Source organism: Pseudorasbora parva, chromosome 7 (genome assembly GCF_024679245.1).
Source record: "Pseudorasbora parva isolate DD20220531a chromosome 7, ASM2467924v1, whole genome shotgun sequence".
NCBI lineage: Eukaryota > Metazoa > Chordata > Actinopteri > Cypriniformes > Gobionidae > Pseudorasbora > Pseudorasbora parva.
This window is the reverse complement of record NC_090178.1, coordinates 14021141-14047978: the sequence shown is the minus strand read 5'-3', so window position 1 is coordinate 14047978 and position 26838 is coordinate 14021141. Positions and strand designations below refer to the sequence as shown.

Genomic DNA, 26838 nt, shown 5'->3' with positions numbered 1-26838 from the left:
CAGCAGCCTGTGGAGTCTGTAAAAAGGTCATCCACAAGATAAAAAAAAAAAAAACTTTTACTGTAGATGACGATCAAATGGACTTTCTTTTTTGTTTGGACTTTTCTGTGTTTATGTCCTTCTAATTTGAACATTCTTTCTTTCTTTCATTGGTGCTTTTCCATTGATGTTTTTTCCAGAAACCACTTAACATTGCAAGTCCATTGTGTCCAATTCCATCATTCTCAACCACAATATTATGATTGTCAAATAATATTTTTATTTCTTTGTGTATTTTCAGTAGGGCTGTCAAGCGATTACATTTTTATCTAATTAATTAAATGATGTGGCAATAATTAATTGAAAAATACTTCAAAATATCTTTTATGTTCTGCAAAAGAACAACACAAGGGTGACTAAATGTAAATGTAAAAGGCAGAAAATGTAAAAAAATATATATATATATTTTGGGGCAAACTATTGATACTCTATAAGAATATAAAACTCATTAGCAAGGTTTTCATTATAGATTTTCAATATTTTACTTGTACAATATTTTCTAAACGTGGATAAAAAAACTATTGCGAAATGACAGCGTTTCCATTAACCAATGTTATGACTAAAACGTTTTTTCCCCATCTCGCTAGAAGTCATTCCAAAAATCATAGCAAAGGATGTTAGTAGGTTTAACATTGCACATACAGGTTTCTGCAAATCTCATGTTAATCTTGAGTACATATAGAGTAGAATTGCATCCTTAATATCTCTGAAGGGTCTTTAGTTTTATCATATTTATTAAAAAAAAACAGATACGCTCTACCGATTCTTTATGAAAACAGCCAAACTCATGTAGTGGGCAGAGGTAAAAAATCAGAAGTACACACCCACACATCATGGCATTATCCCTGGATAACCTTCGATTCACTATACATTTCTGTTGGTTATATTATATGTACTTACACCCCGCCTGCAGTTTCAATTTGTGAACGGGGTCGAACAAACACACTTGCAGAACTCTGTTGCTGCTCCGGAAAAATAAACTGCATCCACTGTTTCCTTAACCCTGCGTTATTTGGGAAGCTGAACAAGGTTATCTTTCCCTTACTAGCAGAAACACACTTCTTTAGGGACATTGTTCATTTTATGCTCTAAAAACAAAAGGACAGCACTGCGGACACCATTAGCACCATTAGCCATTATTTTAAACTGAAGGAGACTTAGGCGTGTTATCAACAAACATTCCATTGTGATTACACATGGGTGTATCACACAAGCATTAATGGCAAGGAAAGCCCCTTATACTTGTGAGCGGCCACGTACAGTGCAAAAAAAAAAATGCTTTTCTTACTTTGTATTTTTGTATTTTTTCTAGTCCAAATTTTAAAAAAATTAAACCTCCTCCCTCACATCTCACCCTCCCCCCTATTGACAGAAATGAGAGGGAGGGGGAGATCATAGACAGTAAAAGAAATGGACTGAGCGATCCCATTGACGTCAACGGCGAAATAATGAAGTCAACCTAGGGGCGCTCACTTCCTGATGGCTGAGCGAACTGAGCAGGCTCAGACTGAGCTTGAGGACGTAGATGTGACGTGAGCCTCCTGTCTGACAGCTGTAGGTCTTCTAGTAGTTGTGGAAAGAGAAAGCTGAATCACGTTGTTTAAATATTTTCTCCCGTTGCTTTTGGCTCACTATGGGCTTCTCCCCATTCTTCCCCCTTGACTTTATCAGACTTTATGTCTCCACGTCCCCCCGACTGTCTCATAGACAGTAAAAGATTGACTGCGAGCGTCTCCTCAGGTCTATACGGTAATTTCTCAACTGTGCGACAGAGTCGCGTTGGTTATGACGCAATCGTTAGCCTATTTTTACAAAAACAGCTTCTGCGGGGCGATAGTGTTAGATACAAGGTAACGGAGCCTTTTATGCATTGTCATGTTTCTTTAGAAATAAACAATGGACAAATGGAGTCTTTAAACATCTCAGATGTAAAGTTATTCACTGTCAAAGTGACTCAAAAATGAATGGGAGTCAATGGGATGCTAACAGCAGGTGATGGCTTGGTTAGCAATGGCAGCCCCTAGGGGTGGAACGCTTTCCGAGCGCTAGATTACCCCCTTGGGGGAGATGTGAGGGGAGGATTTTTCAGCCGGGACTTCTTACTGCGCCGATTCGAAGTACTCTCAGAAGTGCTATTCCGCCATACATTATAGTTCTCCTTTTTAATCCGCATAGAAAAGCACCACGTTTTATTTTGTGTCATCATACTTGATCGTTCAACTATTCGTGTAACTGTATTTAAATAGGGAAAACGTGGAGGTGTTTGGTCGCTTCTAACTTGATCTCTGTTTGGTAGTGAATGAACTGGGTTTATGTCACATGCCTGTCCTGTCTTGTGTGCACATGTGGGTTTTGTCATGTCTCCGGTCTACTGTCAACCCGGCCCTTCTTGTTATCTGATTATTGGTTTATTTGCCCCACCTGTTCTCCCTCATTATCTGCCTTGTTTGTTCCCTTTATAATCTCCTTGTGTTTGTCAGTCTGGGTTGGATCCTTGTGTAATGTCTGCGTCTCCCGTCCTCCCCGTGATTCTGTTGGTTTGTTTAAGTTTATATTTTATTATTCTATTATGTGTTTTTCCCCCTCGTGGGTTTTGTTTTGAGTTTAGGTTTTATTTGTTATAAATAAATATATCATTTTCTGCACTTGAGTCCTCGCACCATTTTCCCTTGTCTGTGACGTGACAGTTTATAGTGGTCTAAGCTAAATGCTATCAGATCATCACCGCGCGTCAGAGAGATTAAGTGCATGCACTGAGAGAAGAGAGGTATGCATCAACATGTTTTAGTTAAGGGAATAACATAGTTTAATATGAAAAAATGGTTGAGTTTCTAGTCCAAACATCTAAGAAATTTTAGTAAGAAATACTAAGTAAGAAAACTGCTTTAACATCACTGAGGCATTTCTGTGTCGTTTAGAATTCTGTATTCCCATAATTCTTTTGTCTTTTATGAAGAACCCTAGCTCTCTCGTTGTCTGTCCAACAGTGCCTTCTTTAAAGAATTACTGATTTTTACATATGCCAGGTGACCTGTAAATGCAAAAACCTGTTTCTATTGCAGTTTTGCTAAATATTCCTTTTTCGAATGGCCTTAAAAACAACCTCATGCGAGCGTAAAAACTTGTATGTGATATATGATGTTTTTATTAACAAAGATTCGGGAGGAGCATTTTCAGATAATTGACACAGGTGGAGATTACTTAGCTAATCAACAAAAGAGGATGTCATACATCGATCAAGTTAAAAACACACCTAATGGCTCTCTTTATGAATAGGGCATTGAATCAATCCCGATTGATCCCGATGTCAGGCGCAATATGATGTTTCCTCCTGACGCAGTTATCATTTTCACGTCTTGCGTCATGTTTAAATAACAAATGCACTCGCACCCATCTGTTCACCCGTGCTGGTCTAAAAACGAGGTGTGATCAGACGCAGATGTTGGTGTGTTGCTATTTTTAGGCAACTGAAAACCACTGTGCCATTGACCAACAACAAACTGGTCTGAAGTAAATAGCGCAGTATTTTTGTTATTTAAAGGGTGTGTTAGTAATATGCACCTATAGGCGGGTGCAAAACACGCATACACTCTGCTTATTACACACACAGGGATGCGCAGCAGCACACAAACATGCCATATATATGCCATATATTAAAATTAAAAAGATTCCTCTCTGGAGAAGCATGCAGTTAGCCTAGAAATCTAGACGCACCCTAGCGGCAGCAAATTTAATCTGCCCGCAAGTGTCATCTAGCAACTCTCAATACCCTTCTGAGCTGTATTCCCCTAACTCTTGCCAGACCAATCACATCGTGTATAGAGTCGGTGGGCGGGGCCATAATGACGACGGCCGAGTTGCGTTGCGTTTGCGTGCTTCTAGTAAACACAGAAACTGGCGAACGGCGGCGGTCTTTTGAATCAGCTTTTACCGCAATTCTGGAAGACTTGGAGTTAAGCTTTTCTCTGAGAAAAGAACAAGGAATGGCACTGAAGTCATTCTTAAGAAGGGAAGATGTGTTCAGAGTTTTGCTGACCGGATATGGCGAATGTTTAATCTATCAACAAGCTCTGTTTCACCTTCGTTGCTCCGGTTGGTTGTAGCGCTCTCCTATCGCGTGCAGAGGGAGTTTGAAAGACAACCGTTTATCCCGCCCCTCGGATTGAGCCCTGTCAAAGGTGAGTTTCCAGACCAAACATCTTGATGTGGGTCTGGCTTGTCAGGCTAGCGTTCAGTCTTTTGGCTCACAGATTCCACCATGAAAACAGTGAATCCGTCATGGTGCAAGTAACAGACCTTTTTTTTTTCTTTTTTCCATTGTTAAGCCAGCAAAAGTGGATTCGGAAACACCCTAAGTCCACCTGGGCTATGGACTTCAGACCATGCACTCAGATCTTTAAATTAGGGCCCAGAGTGTTGCTCGGAGTGCACAACAGTTCGGTTCTGGCCTTATAGGTAATATCTTCGTGAATTTTTTTTAGCAAAAACAATATTGTGTGTAAAATATAACACTTAACTTATTTATTGAGCTGTTGTATAAAATCAATATCACGTTTGCACTTGTGCTGTTCGGGATAAAAAACAGCACTCTGAAATATTGCGCTTGATACTCGTGTGGTTACTTTTTAATACATTTTTGATTTAATTTTAGCTTTAATATTTTGAATAATATAATTATTTCACCATCTTGAATTCTAAAGACGTTCTAGCAGCATTCTATAGGCTATACATCATGCAGTGAGTTGTTGCCATTGCATCATGTTTGACACCAATCAACTAAGAAATGAACTGAATAAGATGAACTAGGCCTACGTAGATCTGAAGAAGGTGCATTAAATTATTATAAAACGTTATTTTTCCATTAAAGCATTTAAATGACAGCCCTATTTTTCAAACAACTACATTATTCCTGGAAGGACAAATGGCACCACACTTGAATGGGTTTTGTTATGGTGACATTATTGGAACTGGCCTTTACAGGGTCCCAAAGAAGAGATCTCTTTAAAACATCTTTCCTACCAGAAACAAATGAGACAGCCTTGGCAAACTCTATTGATTTAACAGGCTCATTTTTGCCTACATTTTACAACAGGCAGAAACACGATATAGATGTGCACTAACCTTTAAGAAGATTAAACAATGATTTTTTTCCCCCCTCAAATCCTTTCATCCCTCCCTCCCTCCCTCCTTCCCATGCTTTCTTTTGTTATTTAGACACACTACCTTGGGCTATAGTTTGTTGAGTGTAATATGAAGCCAGTGTGAATGTGTTTCTTCATGTTTTCTTGGTTTAATCAGAGGCCATGCAATACACTCGAAAAAATACTGTCATTGCACAATGTTGTAAGAAATAGTTCAACCAAAAAACGAAACAAAAAATCTGTCATCATTTACACGCCCTCAAGAAAACATACAGGTTATGAATAATAAATAAACAATGACATATAGGGATAGGGATATATAAGGGTTGTTCATATCCCTTTAAATGTCATGTTCATGCTTAGGCAATGCTGTTGGCATACTGGCTTCACTTATGTTCGGGATGTGCCAAGAACAGGGTTCAAGCGTTCTCAAATTCTTCCAGAATTCTTTAGGATGAAGATAATGTCCACAATATTGCGTTGGAAATTCCCAGCAAATGCCATCTATGTGAACCATGCCAGCCATGCCCCCCACCAGATAAGGCCCAATGCAGGCTCTTTTGCGTTACCCCTCCAATGGGCATCAACTCAAACTACATTTACACTCAACATTTTTATCACATCAGAAGCAACTGTAGAGTAGAACTGCACTTATAAATAAAAAATGTTTCATTTATTACATATGCTACTGTTCAAACGTTTGGGGACATTAAGATTTTTTTTATGTTTTTGAAAAAGTCTTGGTGAGTCTTATGCTCACCATTGCTGCATTTATTAGATCAAAAATGCAGTAAAATAGTAATTTTGTGAAATATTATTACAATTTTAAACACACATTTCTATCTTACTTTATTCCTGTGATGGCAACGCTGAATTTCATCTTCAATTTCACATGATCCTTCAGAAATAATTTGGTGTTCAAGAAACATTTATTTTTATTATCAATGTAAACAGTTGTGCTGCCTAATATTTGTGTGCAAGATGTGATACTTTTTTCAAGATTTTTTTTAAATAGAATGAATTGTAAGTTTAAAACAAAAGCAATTTATTTGAAATAAACAATGTAAAAATCTTTACTCTCACTTTTGATCACACTTTTTAAGGATAAGTAAGCAATTTTAGTTCCTGCAATATGACGAAAGATCATTTCTCATGACTCACATTTTGTTCCTCAAATTGCTAAAAGAAACAGTAAAACAGCATTAAAACTTTTGGACATTTCCTCTGTCGCCTACTTTGCTACTAAATAAGCCCAGCTAGGCTTAGGGCAAATCCATTTGGAAAGGAAAACAAAGTTTAAGAGCTACAAAGGGAAAGCCTAATTTTCATGTGTATAAGAAATGTTTTAGACACCATGGCATCTTATAATATGCACATATGGCTGTGACAGGTTAAGGGGGACAGGTTTGTACTTACCCCAGTTCAGGGTCAGCAGCAAAGCCCCAGTCACCCAGAGAAAGAGCAGCCGTGTGAACATGGTGGAGGAGACAGGAGAAATGAGTGCTTTCTGTCTTGCTAGCTATATAAATGAGCATGTGCTGAAGTGAAAGGGTGGGAGACAAGACTGGGAAGGGCTTGAAACGGTTATGGGAAAACTCCTGCTGGAGTGACAGCACAAGTATTGCTACATGGGTCATACATTTTCAGTTGCACAATAGTTCAGGCCAAAAGTATTAAGTATATAAAGAGCATATTGGAAAATTCTGCAATTTCAATTTTTAATTATTTTTGTTAGTCTCAAGAGCATTTGTACCACTAAAATATGAAGCCATGAGGTTCACATACTGACAAATCCAGACATGCATAGACATTCATCAGCAGTTTCATCTTGACATGTTTTGCTTGATTTAAATGAGCTTTCACCTTTTATGGACTGAACATTACTGTCTTAACACAAACATTAAAATTGCCTATTGGAATGAAAACAAAGGGAAAGTGAGTAGGCTCTCCTCAGATGTCTTTTTAGCACAAGTATTACATTTTAAGAATTGTTTTCACAATCTCAGAAATTCTTCTTAGGCCATTAATGTTTTTCAGTTTTTCTTTTATATATAAGCCTATTTTTTTATTCTGTTTTTTTAAAGGATTTTCTTACATTTTAATATAAGAAGATATGATGATTGTTTGACCCTTGATATGACCTTGTTTTATCCTTCTGTCTTCCCCAAATACAATTTTACTGTTCAGATGTTTGTATTTTTAAATAATCTGGATGCAATTAATTTGCTTTTCGAGTTTCATAGCTGTGAGCAGTTACAAAGTGAACCTGTTTCAGGGCAAGTTCTGACAAATATCTAAGTTACCGCTCTCCTTTGCCAAGGACGACTTCAGGTTGTGATAGATTCCAGTTAAATGGCCCTAGCTACATGCAAACAACCAACTGACATGCTGACTGAAGGTTTCAGGTGAGTGACTCTTTTGTTCCAAGTACGCCAAGTACACTTTTTTTACACACAAGTTAGCCCCAATGACAGGATTCTGTAATCTAATCAGGTAAAGTCCAATTTTGAAGTGTATAAAACCATGGCTAAAAGCATTTGTTTGGCTGTCAAAGAAGAATCTTTCCACAAGATGGCGCTATACTACAATTTCATGCAGAGCCGACTATTTTTTTTTTTTTATAAAACCATTAGGCTACCTTAAGGCCTTTATTATATCTATAGCTAAAACACCCTCTATTTTTCCTCGAGCTTCCACTAATGTTTTAACGAGACAATATAAGAAAACATCTAATTTACGTGTGTCGTTGTTTTATGAAATACTGCTTTTGTTCAATCCTAAAACTTGAAAATGTTGAAATGGCAAAAGTATTAAAGTAGCTTTGATAGATGCGATTATAGCCTATGCAAAAGAACCATGGTGCAATATTGGGCATACGATGCTACTACAAACTGCCATTATTATATACTAGAACTTCTCGCGAATGATTCACTTTTACGAGTCAATTGCTTTCAATGAATCAGCCATTGATCAATCTTCTGAATCGAGTCGCGAAAGATTCATTCTTAAGAGTAGATTGCTGTAAACGAATCGGCTTCACGGGGGGGGGGTAATCAAAACGGTATGATTCATTTCGGTTTTCATTGCCTTTCGTATACTGACTTGTTTAACTTGTGTATGCGGCATCTTGCTTGCCTTAAAATAAATAAACCTGCAATCTGCTAACGCGTTTGACATTTTCCAGGCATGAAAAAGGTCCCACAACAGCTGCATCACGTGCAACCTTAGGCCTACTGCAGGTAAAAACATTTCCAAGCCAAGAGAATCAAGACACGGACGCAGGCTACACGAAAGCATAGAAGTAGAACGGCGTTCCCATTCATTAGATTACGTTCAGTATACATGCACATAGCCTACTAGTTTATTTCCAGGTTTTAATTTTATGACGATGTTTAAAAACAATTTGTTCAAATTACAGCTGGTTATTTTTAATATCCCATAGTCTATACTGCTGCTTGTACTTCATAATAGTATTAGTAGCCTATGCTATTGCATAAGCCTATGCTTAATTGCCCATCATCATCCAAGTGGTCACGTTAATTGCTCTGTTTTCTTTAGTGGCACAGCTTTGCGTTACAAACTGTATTTAATAGTTGCATGAATATTATTAATAATAATGCTAGTTGTCAACCAGGCATAGGCTACCGCTAACCTAAGTCCCTCTCGAGGACTATACAAACTAAACTCAGTGCAGGGTCTATAAACCTTTGGTTTAGAAAACAGCAACAGATTTGGCTGAGATAAAACGCTGACCCTTCTCATTTACAGATCATCAATCTTCGGTTTGATATAATAAGGGATGTTTATAGGGCTGACTGTTAAGCAGTCAATGCATTTATAACATCTCTCAAAATCACATGATATTCCAGTAATATATAAGATAGGCTATGTATTAAATGATGTGGAAGTATCCTCATACATCTTGTCCTCCATTAACAATTAAGGCAGAATTATGAAAAATACATAAAACATATGACGCCCTGTCATATATTTTTGCATAATTAAAAGTTAATGGCCTAACTAATCTTTATAGTAGTTAATGTTGTTGAGGATGAAATATAACATGGATAAGATTAGATTTTTAAAAAATGATCAGGTTACATGTTTATTATTAGTTGCTAAAAACTCTTAATCTAAAACACTAATTGTTGGTTGCACACATCCACCATTTGTAGTTTTTAACACTTTTTATTTGTGTTTGTAGTTCTGACCTTAAACCTCCTCCAAAGTGCAATGTGCAGTAAACCGTGCTGTGCACGGATCCACACTTCGAAAATCTACTGGGGATAGTATTTGGGGACTTTTGGCATACTCTTTTCATGCTTTGGGACACACTTATTCTAATCTCACATACTATTTGGATAGTTTGGACATTGAGATACAGGGAGAGATAGGATTATGAGTAAGGTATGGGTGTGGTTGGGCCTTAAAGCTCCACCTATTACTTCCAGAAAAGGGGGAGGTGCTCTGGATGTCAATTAGTGACATTTCTTTCTGCAGGACTGACTCCGCTCTCTATTTTTCCCTCAGCAAATCGGAATGCTCATATAGTTACCTTACTGAGGAGAAAGCATTTGTTTGGCTACAATTATTTCTTTGTAATTTACCATTTAATAGTTTGTACTCATTCATAAAATAGTTTAGCAAATTACTTAAATTCATTACCACCTTGTGGTTTTATATTAATACTCAGGTTAGTGGACATCTGTCCATATATGATCTTTCCAGATCACAAATCATTTTTCATAAATTCATATAATTATAAACAGCCAAGCAAGACAATAAAGGATCACAAATTACTTTGATGTTATCTCCTCTCTGTGTGTTGATGTCCTCTTCCAACAGCCCCCCTGTAGTGTCATATGGGAACATATGGACAAGCTCAGCAGCTGTGGGGTTCAGCCCTACTGGACCCTTGAGATTAATTATTGCTTGGTACCACCAATGCATCCCTTCCCATGGAAGTCACCATGGAAACCCTTCTTGCCAGTTTCAAAGTGCTGGTTTTGGTAGTAAAACTGTATAAATGAAGATGTGCTTTTGGCTTTATTATTAATTTGTCCAATGACATTGTTCACTAAGCATTTTGGTACCACAAATAGCAGGCTCGTATCTCAGTTTTTCTGCATGTGATGTTGGTAAGTGAAGATTTTATAACTTCTTATAACTTTTATCTCTCTGTAATTTCTGTTTTAAGATGATAGCTGTGTTTTTAGACCATGTTAGCTGTTTTCTTATAGATGGTCTTAGAAGGTCATTAGCTGGCTAAGTGGATTTTTGGAACATGTTTGATAGTCGCAAAGCTATTGAAGCAAGTATTAACCTGCTAAGGGCCAGTTTAGAAAACGGCTACCATATATAAAAAAAACAGCTACTAGTTTAAGCTGGTTTTTACATCAGTAAACTGCTTTCACAAACCTATAACAGTACCAAAAATCATCATCAGCACAGCATGAGATATTCTCACATTTTTCTGAGACAGTGTTATTTTAATATTAGACATATTATTATAGGTTTGAATTATCTTTTTATACATTTAATTTTTAGAAGTTTTAGAAATTGTTATTAGTTTATAAAATAGCTCGAAAATAGCTTGAATGTAACTACACCCTTGCCTCATTTAGTATGCATGGTTCAGGAATATGCAAAATTGCAAATTATCCCCACCTCCACTCACTCACACCAGCTCAGAGATCCACTCGGTCAACTTTTACTCAAGTTACTGTACTAAACCCTGCACAAAGGTGTCACTCTTTACAACGTCAGACACATAACAGTATTTAATACAGGGTTCCCGCGGGGTCTTAAAAAGTCTTAAATTCAGAAAGTTACATTTAAGGCCTTAAAAAGTCTTAAAAACGGCCAGATTTTCATCCTAGGTCTTAAATTTAATTTACCAAAGTCTTAAAACTTTTACTTCCGTTCAGAAACAAAACCTTTTAGTTTTCTTTACCCGACTGCTTCATGCATTTTTACTCCTTACACTTTTCCTTCAGCTTTTCAGAAAGCTGCGATTGGCAAACGGAAAGCAAGAAATTACCGTAATAAACCATATTTTGGCAAAAAGCGCTATTTGTCTTTAAGGATTTTTTTAAGCGCGCCAAATGTTGAGGATTTACGGTCAAATAGCGCTTTAATATGCTGGCGCCAACACTCGCATTCTAATAGGGTTAAGCGTAATGTATTCTGATGTATTTGATCTGACTGGGTGGGCAGCTGTCAATCTCAGGCCCAACCGTAGATCCGCCGCTATCATAGGTTGGTTGTTTTGTCTGGTATGCACTTGTGTCTACGCGCGTTTTCAAAGAACATGGGTCTTTGCACACACTGAATCCGATATTTTCGCATGCGTTTTTTCATATTCATGATCCGAAAAACTCGTCACGCACAGAGACCTTGCACACTGAGTCCGATGCTTATTAATGAATGTGTTACGGGGAAAAACGCAAAACAAGACAAAGTGACGTCTAGTGAGGATGATTTGTTTGTCCTGAGGAGATAATGGGTTCATCTAACGTTACTCCTGTGATCGCGTAGAGAGGAGAGTTTCCCTATCAAGCGGGATTATTCAGATCGACCGATTCAAAGTTGCAGTTTCAGTGGCTCAGTTTGATACTTTGCTAGCGATACTGGAGACATGTATAAAAGAAGACCACTAATTTCTGTGAATCAATTGATCCCGAACACCTGGCAGTATGTCTATGGATCCGATCACACACACACACACACACAGAGACAGACAGAGCTTTACAGACCCTTACGAAACAAAAATATATTGCAATATATTTGAAAATATCATGCAATATATTCACATATAACGTTATGGGATTTAATATTTATATTTTCCAATATATTGCAATATATTGAAAGCGGCCATCATTTGTATATTTTCCAATATATTGCATGAATATATAATATATTTTATAATGCCATCAATATATTATTCCATATATTAAAATATATTTCAAGAAAACATATTGGTAAATATATTTTATTTTATTTATTTAGACTTGATGTGCTATAATTATAGCTGTGATATAATAATATTTGTAACATTTTTGCTAGAATAATATGTATGGTGGCTCTGAGTTGTCAAAACGTCTCAAAATGCGTTTTTACGGATGCGAAAACGCAGAAAATCGAACCTGTTCCAAAAAAATTTTTGACGGACGAAAGTTTCGGAGGCAGTGTGCAAGCGTGATTGACATAACGTGAGGTCGAATTTATTTATAGCACATCAAGTCTCTGTTAAGCTGTGTGTGTGTGTGTGTGTGTGTGTGTGTGTGTGTGTGTGTGTGTGTGTGTGTGTGTGTGTGTGTGTGTGTGTGTGTGTGTGTGTGTGTGTGTGTGTGTGTGTGTGTGTGTGTGTGTGTGTGTGTGTGATCGGATCCATAGACATACTGCCAGGTGTTCGGGATCAATTGATTCACGGAAATTAGTGGTCTTCTTTTTAATATGTGTCTCCAGTATCGCTAGCAAAGCATCAAACTGACACTTTTAATCGGTCGGTCTTGATCCCGCTTGATAAGGAGGGGAAACTCTACGCGATCACAGTAGTCTCTCCACATCTCCTCAGGACAAACAAATTATCCTCACTAGACGTCACTTTGTCTTGTTTTGCGTTTTTATCTCCGTAACGCATTCATTAATACGCATCGGACTGAGTGTGCAAGATCTCTGTGCATAACGAATTTTTCGGAATACGAAAAACTGCATGCGAAAATATCGGACTCAGTATTTTGATATCAGTTTCTGAGTTTATTTAATGTTTCTATAACTGAATCAATAAAAATAGAATGTTTGAGAGTTTCTGAGATCATTTATAATGCTTTTAGTAATGCGTCGTGTTGGTCTTAAATTTCACTCATAATGGTCTTAAAAGGTCTTAAAAAGGTCTTAAATTTAACTTACTGAAACCTGCAAGAACCCTGTTAATATGGTTAGCCTTTCTCTTGACTACGTTATCAAACAGCTAATAATGTGTTACCAATGTTACACAAACCATGTTCTGCCTTCTATAAATCAGTATCCTTAGAAAGGCTTTGAACATCCTAGAACATCAGTGGAGAAAGGCATATAGTTCATCACATCATCATAATACACATCAAATAATTCACATGCTATATTGCTAAATCTTTCATATCAACAGAAAAATATACCAGTATGGCTTCTCTTAAGACTCCCCTGCTTCGCATTATAGTAATTATGATATGCTAAAGCCTGCCCCCCTCTTGAAGTGATTGGTTACAAGGTACTTTGTGACTTCAGAAACTTTGGATCTCTGCAGTTTTAAGGAGAAAATACTCAGCAACGGTGTTGTCCACAAAAGCATATTTTTTAAAAACAGCTGGCTGGCATAATCAATTGTTTTCAGTGGGTGCGCCGCGTTTTTTAGAACGCCTGAGCGTAACGAGGTGCTGAGCGAGTATTTCACGCTCAAGCGCTGTGCGTTAAGCATTTTTTTTACTGTTTTTTTACTGGTCGCCGAGAGTTGAACAATGCTCAACTCTGAGTAAAACACAGCGCTCATCACTCACTTTTCACCCAGCCGTCCAATCACAGTGGAGGAGAGGCAGGCCGCGGGACAAACACAACACCGACCAACCGCCACATTCTGCGTGCACACCGTCAACAGATGAAAACAAGCAATAATAACGGAACTAAATGATTTAAAACAAGAGCCAGAGCAAATACTTTACATTTTATCAGCATTCTTATATAGAATCAATACAGAAACAAGTCTGTGAAATGAGATGCCAGTAACACTTCCGCTGATATTTCATATCATAACAAGCAAAGAGTCTCAAATGAAAAAATCACTGCGCTGCCAAAGCGCTCACAGCAAAGCTTTTTCAGCAGAGCGCCTAGTGTTTTCAGCTGCCTAAAACCCTTTGGTGGACTGAAAAGCAAACACCACGTAGACAAAATCAAGTTTTTAATGTTGTTATATACTTATAAACAACATTAAAAACTTAATTTTCATCACTGTTTATTTATTTTAGTACTCATTAAATTTGAATAAATAAAAAAGAAGTTAAATAATAACTTCTTTTATTATTATCTTTTAAGTTAATGTTTATTTAAATGCAAGTATGGTTTTAGTTAACTATAATAACTGAGGTGAAGCACTCCTAGGGCTACAGCTACAGACTGGCTGATTAGGAAGAGCCTGGTAACACCTTCTCATTTCTATCTGGGATGTGAGGAATGCATTGACACCTCTTGACACAGTCCTAACCAGGTGAAACGTCTCTATACTGCCATGGCAACACACCCTACTTGGCTCACAGCCAATCAGTGGCTTCTACTGTCTCTTGTCTATCAGACTAATGTTTCAGGCCACATGTGGTTTGACACACGCGGCACCGGCTGAGTTTTGTGTTCTCACGGCTCCCTCAGTACGGTCTGTTTGCACCAATTAAATTTTTCTTATTGCTTGCTTTATTTCAGTGTAAATGTGTTAACCACACGTTCTATGGTTGTAATTAAATATTTATGGTTAATTTACATAAGTATTTAATTTAATTAATAAAGAATCAATTGATCTTCAGTTACGTTTTTATTTAATATATAATTAATTTAAAAAATGTAGGTCCTTTATAGGTTGGCTTGAATACTAAATAGTCTATTAATTAAGAATTAAAAATATGCATTTAGAGTCAATTTATTGTAGTGTGATTGACTGTGATATGTCTTCCAGGCCAATTCATTGCTAGATGTTTGGCTATTTGAAGATTATCAACAGAAATCATGTTCATGTATGCGATTATTAACGTGTTGTATGACGCAGAGCAGGACCGAGTGTTTTGAAGCTGAGCAAGGCCACTGAATCAGTTGTAAATAAGTTGAAAGCAACACTCGCCTCGCAGCAGTGGGACTTTTATTATGCCAGAGCCGCCAACGCCGCTTTTCTGGTCATGAGTATGAGGTAACACAACTCTGTTGATCATATTAGATACATCTGAGTGTGTTAAAAATAATGTTATGGCCTTACCCTGTCTGTACGTACACTCGGCAGCTGCTGTGACACTTGTTGGAACAGCAGTGAGGGTAAATCTTTTTAGCAAAATAAAAGCGGAAACCGAGGGTAACGCAGATATGACGCAATTGACAGGCGACTACCTCACATGTCCCGGTTCATTGGTAAGATAGCAAATTTCTTACGCTTTACAAACAAACTTTTGGGATTATTGTAAGTACTCAACTGAACAAAATATATAACACTGGCCTAGTGGTTTTTGGATATTTTACTGAAAAAAATATTGCTATGGCTCTTTGCCGATAACCAATTGATCCAGCAAAACCGATCCATCGATCAACCTCTAAATGAGATGGGAAAAAGTCCCCCGGAGTTATGATATGAACACTCAGAATTCAGGGACGTTACATGAGGATCACTTTAATTGCACAAGTGGTTGTGTCTCAAGTACATCAGAGATTCGCCGGTCCTGAGCTTACAAACACCCACTTAACAGGGTTCTGCTCTCCACACTGCAAACTGACCCCATTTACAATTAGCTACAGAAATGTGAAATAATGTACACATAGATTTACAGTTTTCCATATAAATGAGATCAGCAAGAGCAGAAAAGACAATTGAGTATCCGAGTTGTTTACCAGCAGCTTGTAATGAAATGTCCATCTGAGAGATTGTGTTTGTGAGGATGAAAAAACATTCAGGTTTTTTTCTGTATAAATGTGCATTTCAAACCTTAAAATAGCCAGAGTCTGTCATTTGTTGTAGGTAAAATCCAGTCCATGTTCTTTTCTGATTGCATAAGTCTTTGTTTCCAGTTGCAGTCTAGCACTGACGCACTAGCTCACAAATTCAACATCCCTATGCAAAATTACTAGTCTGACCACAATAACACAGTCAAGAACCAAATGAGAGGTTTTCCTCTTCATTCACATTCACATTTTATCTGCAGAAGTTCAGAAAAATGGAGACAACAGATGAACAATATTATGGCATACATAAATAGTTCAAAAAAGCATGAAGGAAACATTAGCTCTAGGCAGTCTCATGGTTGGTGATGTCAGCATAAAGTAAACGTGTTGTAAATGACAAATTGAATGCATGACTATCAGAGTACAGGAGTAATTTGGCTGGGTTTCTGGTATCCTATGTGACAGGACCTGTGGGATATAGGAAAGATGTCAGGATTGGGTTTGATGTAATCTAATATGAGCCCTGCTGATCCTGGCTACCTGACAGATGCTCGGTTAATTAGATTCACCTTCCGCTGGCACTGTCAGAAAAAATCAGATCATAACACAGCCAGCTGACCAAACAAAAGCAGTTCATCTGATTAAACCTGAAAAGATCATACAACATTGCTGTTTGAGATACGAGTAAACCTTTGGCATCCGTGTGGCGAGAACATGAGAAGAATAGAACTTAAAATGCGAGGGGTAGTTAATAAAACCTTTGATTCATTTACCTAGACTTTTTAAAAAAAAAAAAAAGCTAAGGACTGCCATAGGCTTTGTGCTTTATCACCTTTGGAAATGGAGATTTACAGTTTTTCATGACATGATTCCAAAAGCGTGGAATGTCCGGTCGAGTTGCGTCTCCAGGGAAGGGGTTTTCTAAATCGAGCATTTTAAAAGCAAAAACCCTCCTCAAAGTCTTTCCCTACAAAAAAGCACTTTACAATAAAATGTACAAAAAAATATAACACTGTTTATAATCAAGTCTTCGTAACAGAACGGGTTGACCTGTACCCATAGAATTGTGCAAACACATTATTTAGCTACTAACTGTAAAACAAGGTGTTTTATACTGGCAAGACATACCCTTTGGTCGTTTAACGTAATAACGTACTGCACACTGCCAGTGAATCCTGATTCCTGTAGATTATTTCAAGCTTATGTGTGGGGGAATCTCATGAAACATGCCCAAGTCGCATTTTACTCCAAAATACAACATTATGAACTATATGAGACTATTATTTTTTTCAATTGTGACTTTTTGCCTTTGACAATTATGCACATTTACCAACAAAATTCTTCTTATTATAATTCAATAGTTCTTTGGTCATTTTTATTATATTCTAATTGTTTCATATTATTACAATTAAGTTATATTTAACCTTTTTTATCAGCATGAATGGATGTTATGATGTTTTAAGGGATAGTTCACGCAAAAATTTAAATGTTATCATCAATTACACACCCTCATGTCAATATGAATTATCTTCGGAACACAAATTAAGATATTTTTTATGAAATCTGACAGGTTTCTGTCCCTCCGTTGAATGTCAATTCACCCAAAACTCTTGATGGTCCAAATTGTTCATGATGAGATTCGCTACACGATCGCTTTATGTGATGAACAGATTTAGTTTAGGCTTTTATTCACATATAAACATTGATCAGTGAACATGCATGGAGCACTCAAATATGGCAAAAGGAAGCTCAACCGTACTTGCATGACAATTTGTTGAGTTACAGTAATGAGAATTGGGTGGGGATATGTGCACATGTTGAGGGGTATACGTGTCATAAAAATAAAGTAACAATAGAAAAATAAAAAAAGCAAGCTTCATTTTCATTTAAGCAAAATATCATTTCATGTTTCTTTCAGAGACATTTTGGGGTGAAATATGACACGTCTTGACTGGTTTCGTGAGATTCACCCATGCAACCTTGCATAGTTCCCCAAAGATAAAAATCCTGCAAAGCAAAATAAAATCATACTTCCAAAGCTTCTCTTGAGGTGCAGGCAACTTGTAGGCGAACTTTTCGTAAATTTAAATATACAAGCGTTCAGAGTCTTTTAAGAGTTTGATGCAGCTTGCATGTGCCCTTATGAAAATACGCTAAGGCAGCTTTTGATTTTGAAAGATACCCACATTTTCGGAAATACCACTTAGGTGTAAAGACTTAGAGCTACACGACCCATATTTCCCTGCCTACAGTAGATTGTCTGTTCTGCCTCTTAGGTTTGAAAAGATAGCTTGCCAGTGTCACTCTCATTTTACAGCATTCTCCATAGTGCAAATGTGTAATTATTATTAATCGTTTCCTGTACTGCATGGAGTCTCGTCTTTAATGGCAGCTGTTTTTTCCTCCACTTTCCGCAGCAACTCTGGCACCAGACGTCATCTGTGTTCATGGCTTTGTCCACAATTAGAGCCCATCTGATGGGTTTCCGAGCATTGCCGGACACATCGCATGCTCCGCTATTCGCAAGCTTTCCGCCAATGGCCTTTGGCTGCACCCTGATTGCATCTTATTATGAGCTTGGTTTGTGTTAACAGCAGAGCAAGTGTGCTGGGAATTATTATTATTATTATTATTATTTTTACATACAAAAATTACCCAGGGAGTAAAATAGACCTGGGCGTTTGTGACATTTCGAAAACAAAGCTCCTCCAGTGTATTGTGAAACAGAAGGAAAACATTCACATTGCGATAGGCTGGTGATGACAACATCACCGCCGTCTGGTGTTTCTCACTCTGTCCTACCCTGATGGGCCGCTCGGTGACTCCGTGCTTTTACCATCCCTGTTGACGTCACTGTGAAAAATGATACAGCAGGGTATAGCGCAACAGCTTGTGTTTGGTAAAACCTCCAGTCCCTCGTATTTTTGCTCTGACGCTGATATTAGGGAGTGGAAGCTCTTTAGCAATTCATACATACACGTATAGCTCGTTATTTGATTCCAGCAATGCTAAAGCAGTCAACAGGAAGAGTCCATTGAAAAGCGACGGCATTAAACCGTAGAGGATTTTCGGTGTCCTCACATCATGCTTTTCCGGTGGTTTGCTTGTTGGGGGCTGTTTAGTTTCCCGTTCTGTGTAGGACTGAGTGGGGCAGAAGGGGCGGAGTCAAGCTGCTTGTATAAAGCTCTAAGTTCTTTCACTTCTTCAAGTACGTCACGTGCCTGCCCCCAAGTGGACGCCGCTTCCTCCAGAAGCCGTTCCGCCTCCAGCCTTTTACCCTCTGGGCTGGAGCTCTTTCCAGTCGGCGACCCCTTCCCCTTGCCCTGTGCCCGCACCTCTGTCAGCAGTTCTTGAGTTCTCTCCAGCTTCTGGGTGATGAGGTCCTGGAGCTGACCGATGGGCTGCACAGGCGCCGAAGTCGAGCAGTGTGGTAGGGCCCGTGTCTCGCAGTGCGTGAGGATCTCGTCCATGGAAGCACATCGGTTCTTCTCGGATGTAGGCGGTTTTTTGCGGAGCTGCGGCGTCCGATGGTTTTCCGACCAGTCAAAGGCGCTCTCGCTTTTCCGCGGCAGACTCTGGGACTTTCCGGGGGTCTCGTTACATGTTGAGAGCTTCAGGGTGTCTGTGTTGGAGCGCTGGGAATCCAGGGTACGCTGAGAGCCGGCTTTATCAAGGGTATCCTCGTGAGAGTCCTGACCCTGCTCTGTGAGGACGTCTTCTTCCTGGATGAGGTCAAGTGTCAGCATGCCATCTGAGTTTGTGGTAGAAGCCTGAAAAGGGGGAGGAGATTTTAGACAAAAGTCTTTCTGTTGGTTAAATAAAAAAATTAATTGTGATGACATTTGAAGTAAAATTTAAAGGTGAAGAAGTACTTCCACTCTGCATTCGCTCTCTGAGTTAACCTTTTTAAAATAGCAGGGCTCAACTAAAAGGATGTAAAATTTCCACTATGAATTGTTTAGGGCTGTTTCGAATGCCATTTTTTGAGCTTCGAAGCTTAGGTGGCAATCAATATCAAATATTCGAAGCTTCGGTGGGTGGGGCTAAATATATAATAATAGTGTCGGTTTGCATTTGTATCATCTTTCATGACTTCACGTTTCACTCTTCGGCATCGTAAATGTGTTGCGGCAGACCCAGTGGAGTGCAGTGTTGCATTTGGTGCAATATGATCAGGTGGCACACATTCTTTAAATATTAATAAACATTTAATAATCTTTTAAATAGAACAGTTTCCGGTACGCATTACACGGGCAGGTTTATGCTCCGAAAACGGACAGTCCACAAGTGATACAAAACACAAAGTCTGTTGAGGTATTAATAACGAACCTTTCTTTAAAACAAATGAATCCCAAAACAGAAATTAAATTAGTAACACACAGTGATTTCAATGAACTGTAATAAATAAAGAACATGGTAGCATCCTTATAAACAGTTGAATAAGAATAAATGAATTGTTTTTAAAATGACACAAAATGTAATATCTATTACAATTAGTTTTATTCTATATAAGGGATTTTTGTCTTATTCTGACTTTTTGTTAATTTAAATCTTTAAAATGCGCAATGCTTTTATTGAAAGCATGTTGCGGTGTTTTTTTAAATTTATTATTATTATTTCAAGCATGAGTGAGAATGTGTCCACGACGGAAGTCACGTGTTGAAAAAAAAAAACCGAATATTCGAATCTCAAAACTGAAAATCGAATGCCACCTCACCGAACGAATATTCGATTATTCTAGTACAGCCCTAGAATTGTTATAGTTTCATTAGTAAAAATGGGTTTAAAATTACTGTGTAAAATGGTGTAAAATGTATATTTTGAATTATAAAAAATCTGATTTTCAGTTTAGCTTTCTTTTGTAAGCAGAAAAAATCTTTACTGTTGGGCTAAATTATCTTTAAACTGATAGTATAAAGAAGAAAGTATTACATCACTGGAAAAAAAGGGCATACTGTCATATGTACATCAAATGAACTGCTTACCACAGCCATGAGGTGCCCGCGGGTGGGCAGACGGCGAGTGTGGGGTATCTTAGCTCTGTCACGCGTCGGATGGGCCAACAAGCTGTCCTCTTCCACTGTTACCTAAAGGGGTCAGACAAAGAGCACTGGAATAAAGCCCAACTGAATAAATCAGTCACATGGAAGCTATCAGCAGCTCCATGTTTCATACCATCATGAAGGAAGAGGGGCAGAATATTGACCGGCCAATCAATGAGCTTGTTTATTATATGCTTGTCGTGATGTATAAATATAGCCTGACAAGCCAGACCCACATCAAGATGTTGGGTCTGGGAACTCGCCATTGACAGGGCTCAATCCGAGGGGCGGGATAAACGGTCGCCTTTCAAACTTTCACCGTATCCATTCGGCAAAACTCCAAACACATCTTCCCGTCTTAAGAATGATTTTCAGTGCCGTTCTTTTCTCAAAGAAAGCTTAACTTCAAGTCTTCCAGTCGCGGCCAAAGCCGATTCGAAAGACCGCCATTCTATGATTACAAGTAGCACGCAACTCTGCCGTCATTATGTTAAGCCCTCTCACTGACTCTATACATGATGTGATTGGCCTGACTAGAGTTTGGTTTTTCGAGCTCAGAAGTCTATTGAGAGTTGCTAGACTACACTCGCGGCAGATTAGATTTCCTGCCGCTAGGGTGCATCTTAATTTCTAGGCTAGTACAAATAATGACACACGGCCAGTTGTAAAGAGTGGATGAATGTTTGAGTTTAGGGCAAAATGCTTGGGGAATAATCTGAGAATTTATTACACTGAAAAATAACATGTCAACACACTTCTGTTGTTTACGAGAAAGCTTAAGCTGCTAACATCCAAGACTTTGTGTTCCGGGATGGCTTATGTTTGTTGGCCAGTGGAGTGTATCTCTAATCTCTACTGTGTTTTGTTAGGGTTTATGGACTAAGGGAGGGTTGGTACACAACAAAACAACATTTGTTTAGAAGATTACCTTTGTTACATTTAAGCTCAGAATACGTAAAGGTCTAGTATATATGTGTGCATGTTGTTGTTTGTGGCTATAGTGTATGCATTTTCTCATCAGGATGCCTACTGTAGGCACAAAACCTGCCTACACATTTCCCACACTTGCAGCAGTGCTTGGCAACAGATAAGCAGTGCATTGATATACTGAATTCAGCAAAACCAAACCATCCTGATCAGAAAAGCAATACATCTGATACTGATTCTTAAATGTCAAGCTTGATCGCTCTTTTAATCTGTTTTTATTTGATACATGAAATGTTTTGCAAAACAACTGTCAGTGACGCATCCTGCTGTGAAACCTTCGTTCAGTTCCACAACCACAAATAATTGACATGTCTGTTTACATTATAAGTTAAATAATCACAGATTAATTATTATTAGGGGTTGCACAGACTAGTCGATTTTTAATCCTCTGCCATGACGCTTTAAGTTGACGTCGACTAGTCGCTGGTCATGGCCTATAGAGGGCACAACAGGATAAGAAATCTTTGAAGTCCACTTTTACGCTCTGTTTCCAAACAGTTGAAATGACAAATTGATGCTCCACAAGATATGTTTGATTATACTGTCTGGATGCTCAAAATTGCAAGTTTTAAACAGCTTATTGTACACGTAATTGAATCGCTGCTCTAAAATAATGCGCTGTTGCATTGTAACTTGCACACGCTCGCCTAAACATTCAGTACCGCAAAAATGTATCGTCAACACTGTTCTGTGATTTTATCAATAAATAGCGCATAAAAGGAACATTTCTAGCATATATTTCTTTGTAACTATAACCCACAGCTTCAGTATTAGAGATAACGCCACCAGGTAGAATTAATTCAAACGCAAACGCTCTCTCCTTATACATCAAATGTAATCTTTACTGTTCTACGTTATCTGTATCTGATTTAGAACGAGACGAAATATGTGAAAAAATATGATGACCCAAAGACAAATGAGCTGGTATGTAGGAGCAATCACCATGTGGGCAGTACTGTGTCAAATACCATAGCTGTGTACAAGGCAACCCGTGTTCAAGTCTCAGCTCGAAGTTCTGGCTTATTTGTTGTTCATTAATGATGTTATCAGTGACTAGACAATGTCGACTTTAAAAAATGTGTTTAACCCCTAAACAAAACGCATACAAATAAAATAGAATCGAAAGCTTGTCATTTGGCATTGAATCAACTTTAATAGTTACCCGGCCTTGGGAAAAATTGAAAATTAAAGGAAGTGTATGTAAGATTGTGGCCAAAACTGGTACTGAAATCACTTTCAAATGACTGTAGAGCGGTGTATCCCCTCTCCCCCTCCCCCCTGACTCGAGGTTGCCTGATTGGCTGCAGGATCCAGCAGGAATGTTTATAGCTGCAGCTGTGCTAACAAGAGCAGAGCTGGCAACCCGGATGGCGAAACAATACTGACTTTGTGATTGGTAGATAGGTGGAGGGTGGAGCTTCAGGCCAAAACACATCATCATGTCAACATCAACATCAGCTAAGGCCTGCAACAACTTTTAAATGACAATATCCTGGCCGGACTACTGTTGTCAGTGATATAAGTATTTGAAATTAACATGATTTCTTAATGCCTAGTGACATATCAGGGCCATTTTATGATTAATTGAAATACATTTCTTACATACAGTTCCTTTAATTTTTGTTTTGTTGTTGTTTTTTTCAGCAATATGGTAGCATGTTAGATTTTGTCGTAGTATCAATAATTGTGAAATTGTGCAAGTATTATGGAATATAGAAATGTTGGTAATCATGATAACCCTAAAAAGAACAATGTGATACCATTCTTTCATTTTAAACTAATATATACTAAATGACTATAAAATTAACAACAGTCATGAGTAATGTTCAACAGAAGCATTCTCAACATAACCGGCTGGTATTGTGCTGACTCTGACTGTTTCCTCTCCTGTTGAGTGGTATGGGAGACCTCGCCTGTTTAACTCAGCTAGATGTAGGGTATGAATCACACCGCATTCGCATGTGAAAGGGAAAGCACACGCTCTCTCTGATTTATTCAAGTGAATCTCTAGTACACTGAGTGTGCTGTGTCACGGTCAGGCGTCCTCAATTGCCTGCGTGTATGTTTATGGTCCTAAGCAATGACCTGGTCCCCACGAAATCCCGTGTGTTGATCTGGAAAAAGCAGACAGCATGGATGGTTAGGCCAGATTGAATCTCGTTCATTAGCGGAAGCTGAAGGTGAAGATGGGCTCTGATATGGCTGCTTTAACGCTGAAAGTCGTGACTGTCGTCTATTTTTGGTGGAGTGATTCATTTTCTCCCACTGTGTGTCGAGCATGATTATAGACCCGCTTTTAAATTGAGCAAATCCCTTTCGCAAACAAACTGTGAAAAGATCAGGGAATGAGAGGGCAGGAAACTTTGCAATTAGAAGTTTTTATTAAAGTGGCTTCTCCAAGGACTTGTGAATGGCAATCTTCAGTCTTCAGTTTTTTGAAGAAAAATGGTGCTTGCCCACGCTAATCACTGCTAGGGTATTGTGAGTGGTTGCCTGGCATTGTTTTGGTTGCTAAGGTGTTTTGGGTGGTTGTTGCTAAGGTGTTTTGGGTAATGCTCACTTTCCCAAGTCAAAAAAGTCCTTGTAATAGCATTGCTATGTGTTAACAAAGGTGTTCAGAATATTATTAGCACATTACTATGTGGGCTTTTTGAGTGGTTTCTAGGTGAATATATACAGTACTTTAAGATATTTCCATCCTTATTGTCAATCAACTAAGTTTAGCACACTTTTCTTCAACAAACCGCATGGTTGGAGGTGCCATTGATATCTGTAGCACAAATTGGGTGTTGGCTGAATTATTCAGCAAATGTATTACTTGTGGTTAGGAGCTTGTTACTATCCCTAACCATATGTGAAGAAACACTAAAGTTTGGCATGGGATGTATGGGATGGTCAATGCATTGCTAACTTGCACTCGGGTTGAAAATTCTTAGTAGTTCAGATATACATATAACAAAATATTCAGGGGACTATGAAAGTTTGTTGAAATTATCAAAAATGCTGGCGGTGCCTAGCAAACTTTTTTTAGAATGCTGGCGGGTAAGCAGTTAATAGTAAGCAGCACTGTTATATGCAAAGACATAGGATTGTCTAGCTTACCTCATCCAATATGCGATTCTTGGCCCTGGTGATCGCTGCATTTAAAGCATTGATCCATGACTCCTTCTCTTCTGGACTGACGGCTAAAAACACCAGATTTGGAACCTGCATGTTGAGGATAAAAAATACTTTAAAACCTGTCCTGTTTGAAAAGACCGTTTATCCAAATCCAAACTGTCATACAGACAAGTGCAGTTTATAGAGTAACTGTACAGTTTGATATATGAGCAGTGTCGTCCTGAACCCTGCTGGCTCTTCATTTTACACCTATAAACATGGTGAAAATTCCTTCAGACTTATGCTAGGTGGACACAAACATGTAGCGAGCCAAGCATAAATGAGCAGGTACAGCCATATGGCTCTGTCTATGGACAGCTGATGCAGCAACAGTGTGAGGCAGAGACCACCATATTAGGCAACAACACTGCAAGACTTCCAAGCACAGTCTGCTGGAGATGTGAACGACAGGCGGCCCTTTTGTTGATGCTGCAGCTGTGTAGATAAGACTCTGCTATGTGCCCAATGCTACGTATGTGTCCGGTTGTTGACCGATCACTTTGAAAATGAAAGGAGACATATCATGTGAAAAAGAAAAAAACGTCTTGCCAGTCTGACCGCAGATCGCAGGTATATACAAATTTCCTTTATGCATTTTGTTGACTAAAAGTAACATTGCACCAACATGTCAACTCACTCTCATTAGAGTATTATTTCAGTACTAGTAGACTGTTAGTAGAATACGGGTTAGTAGAACAAGTTGACATGTATTTTTAAAATTACCTTTAGTCAGAAGAATGTCTGTTGGCGGAGCATCACATTAAAGGAGTAGTTAACTTCAGAATTAAAATGTCCTGAAAATTTACTTCAGTGCGAACCAACGAGTTGAAGGTTCAAATAGCAGTTTCAATGCAGCTTCAAAGGGCTCTACACGATCCCAGCCGAGGAATAAGGGTCTTGTCTAGCAAAACGATCAGTCATTTTCTAAAAAAAAATATACTTTTAACCACAAATGCTATTCTTGCACTAGCTCTGTGATGCGCCACACATTACATAATCAAAAAAGGGCATTGGGGGTTACAAAATTCAGTCCATTAGATTTTTTTTTTTTTTCATTTCAAACAAAAAGATCGTTTTGCCCGTTGGTTCCCAATGAAGGCCATATGGAGAAAGATTTCCTCAAAAAGCTTAATTTCTTTCCGACTGAAGACAGAAAGACATCAAAGCATCTTGGATGCATGGGGGTGAGTAAATAATAGGGCTGGACCAGAATATGGACCAGGTGGTTTGGTATTCGATTTTCAATATTGAGATTTAAATATTCGTTGTTACATAATAAATATAATTTTGATTATGTAAATATCAAACCGACAGTAGGGGCGGTGCTGTGGCGGGCAAGTGATCAATAGGAGCTTGTTACAGGCACGTAACGGACCTGTGTGTTTTGTATCATTAGTGCAATGTCCATTCTCGGAGCATAAGGCCTGCCCGTGTGAAGTGTGCAGCTTCTCAAGCCTTTATCACAGAGAAGTTTATGTTCAGCCCCCTCCCTCAGAAGCATCAAAGCTAAAAATTGATTTGGACCAGCCCTAGTAAATAATCCGGAAATTTTGATTCTGAAGTGAACTAATCCTTTAAGTGTTAGCAGATATTAAGAAGACAGTCTACTAATACTCTACTAATACTCTAATGAGAGTGAGTTGAGGTGAAACGTTAGTTTCAGTCAACAGAGTGTCTAAAGTGTTACAGAGAAGAAGAAGAAAAAAGATATTTGCGTTGAAAAACACCTAAAATCAAGATTTGTTTACTTTGGAGGTACTTTTACAGTCCAAAACTTGTTGTCAATCGATTGGTTGCTCAGG

The 26838-nt window shown here is 38.4% G+C and overlaps 1 protein-coding gene across 2 annotated transcripts in view; it reads right to left on the bottom strand.

The window, feature by feature from the left end:
* Window positions 1-16641: 16641 nt before the first annotated feature.
* The window catches only part of plekho1b (pleckstrin homology domain containing, family O member 1b), a 28091-nt gene continuing 17894 nt past the window's right edge, over window positions 16642-26838 (bottom strand). For both annotated transcript variants that reach the window (XM_067448255.1, XM_067448256.1), the window contains 3 exons: window positions 24980-25084; window positions 20834-20935; window positions 16642-19618 (listed from right to left, as the gene is read on the bottom strand). In XM_067448255.1, coding sequence (XP_067304356.1) covers window positions 18926-19618; window positions 20834-20935; window positions 24980-25084 — 900 coding nt within the window. In that variant the 3' untranslated portion in view covers window positions 16642-18925. The remainder of the gene's footprint in view (window positions 19619-20833; window positions 20936-24979; window positions 25085-26838) is intronic.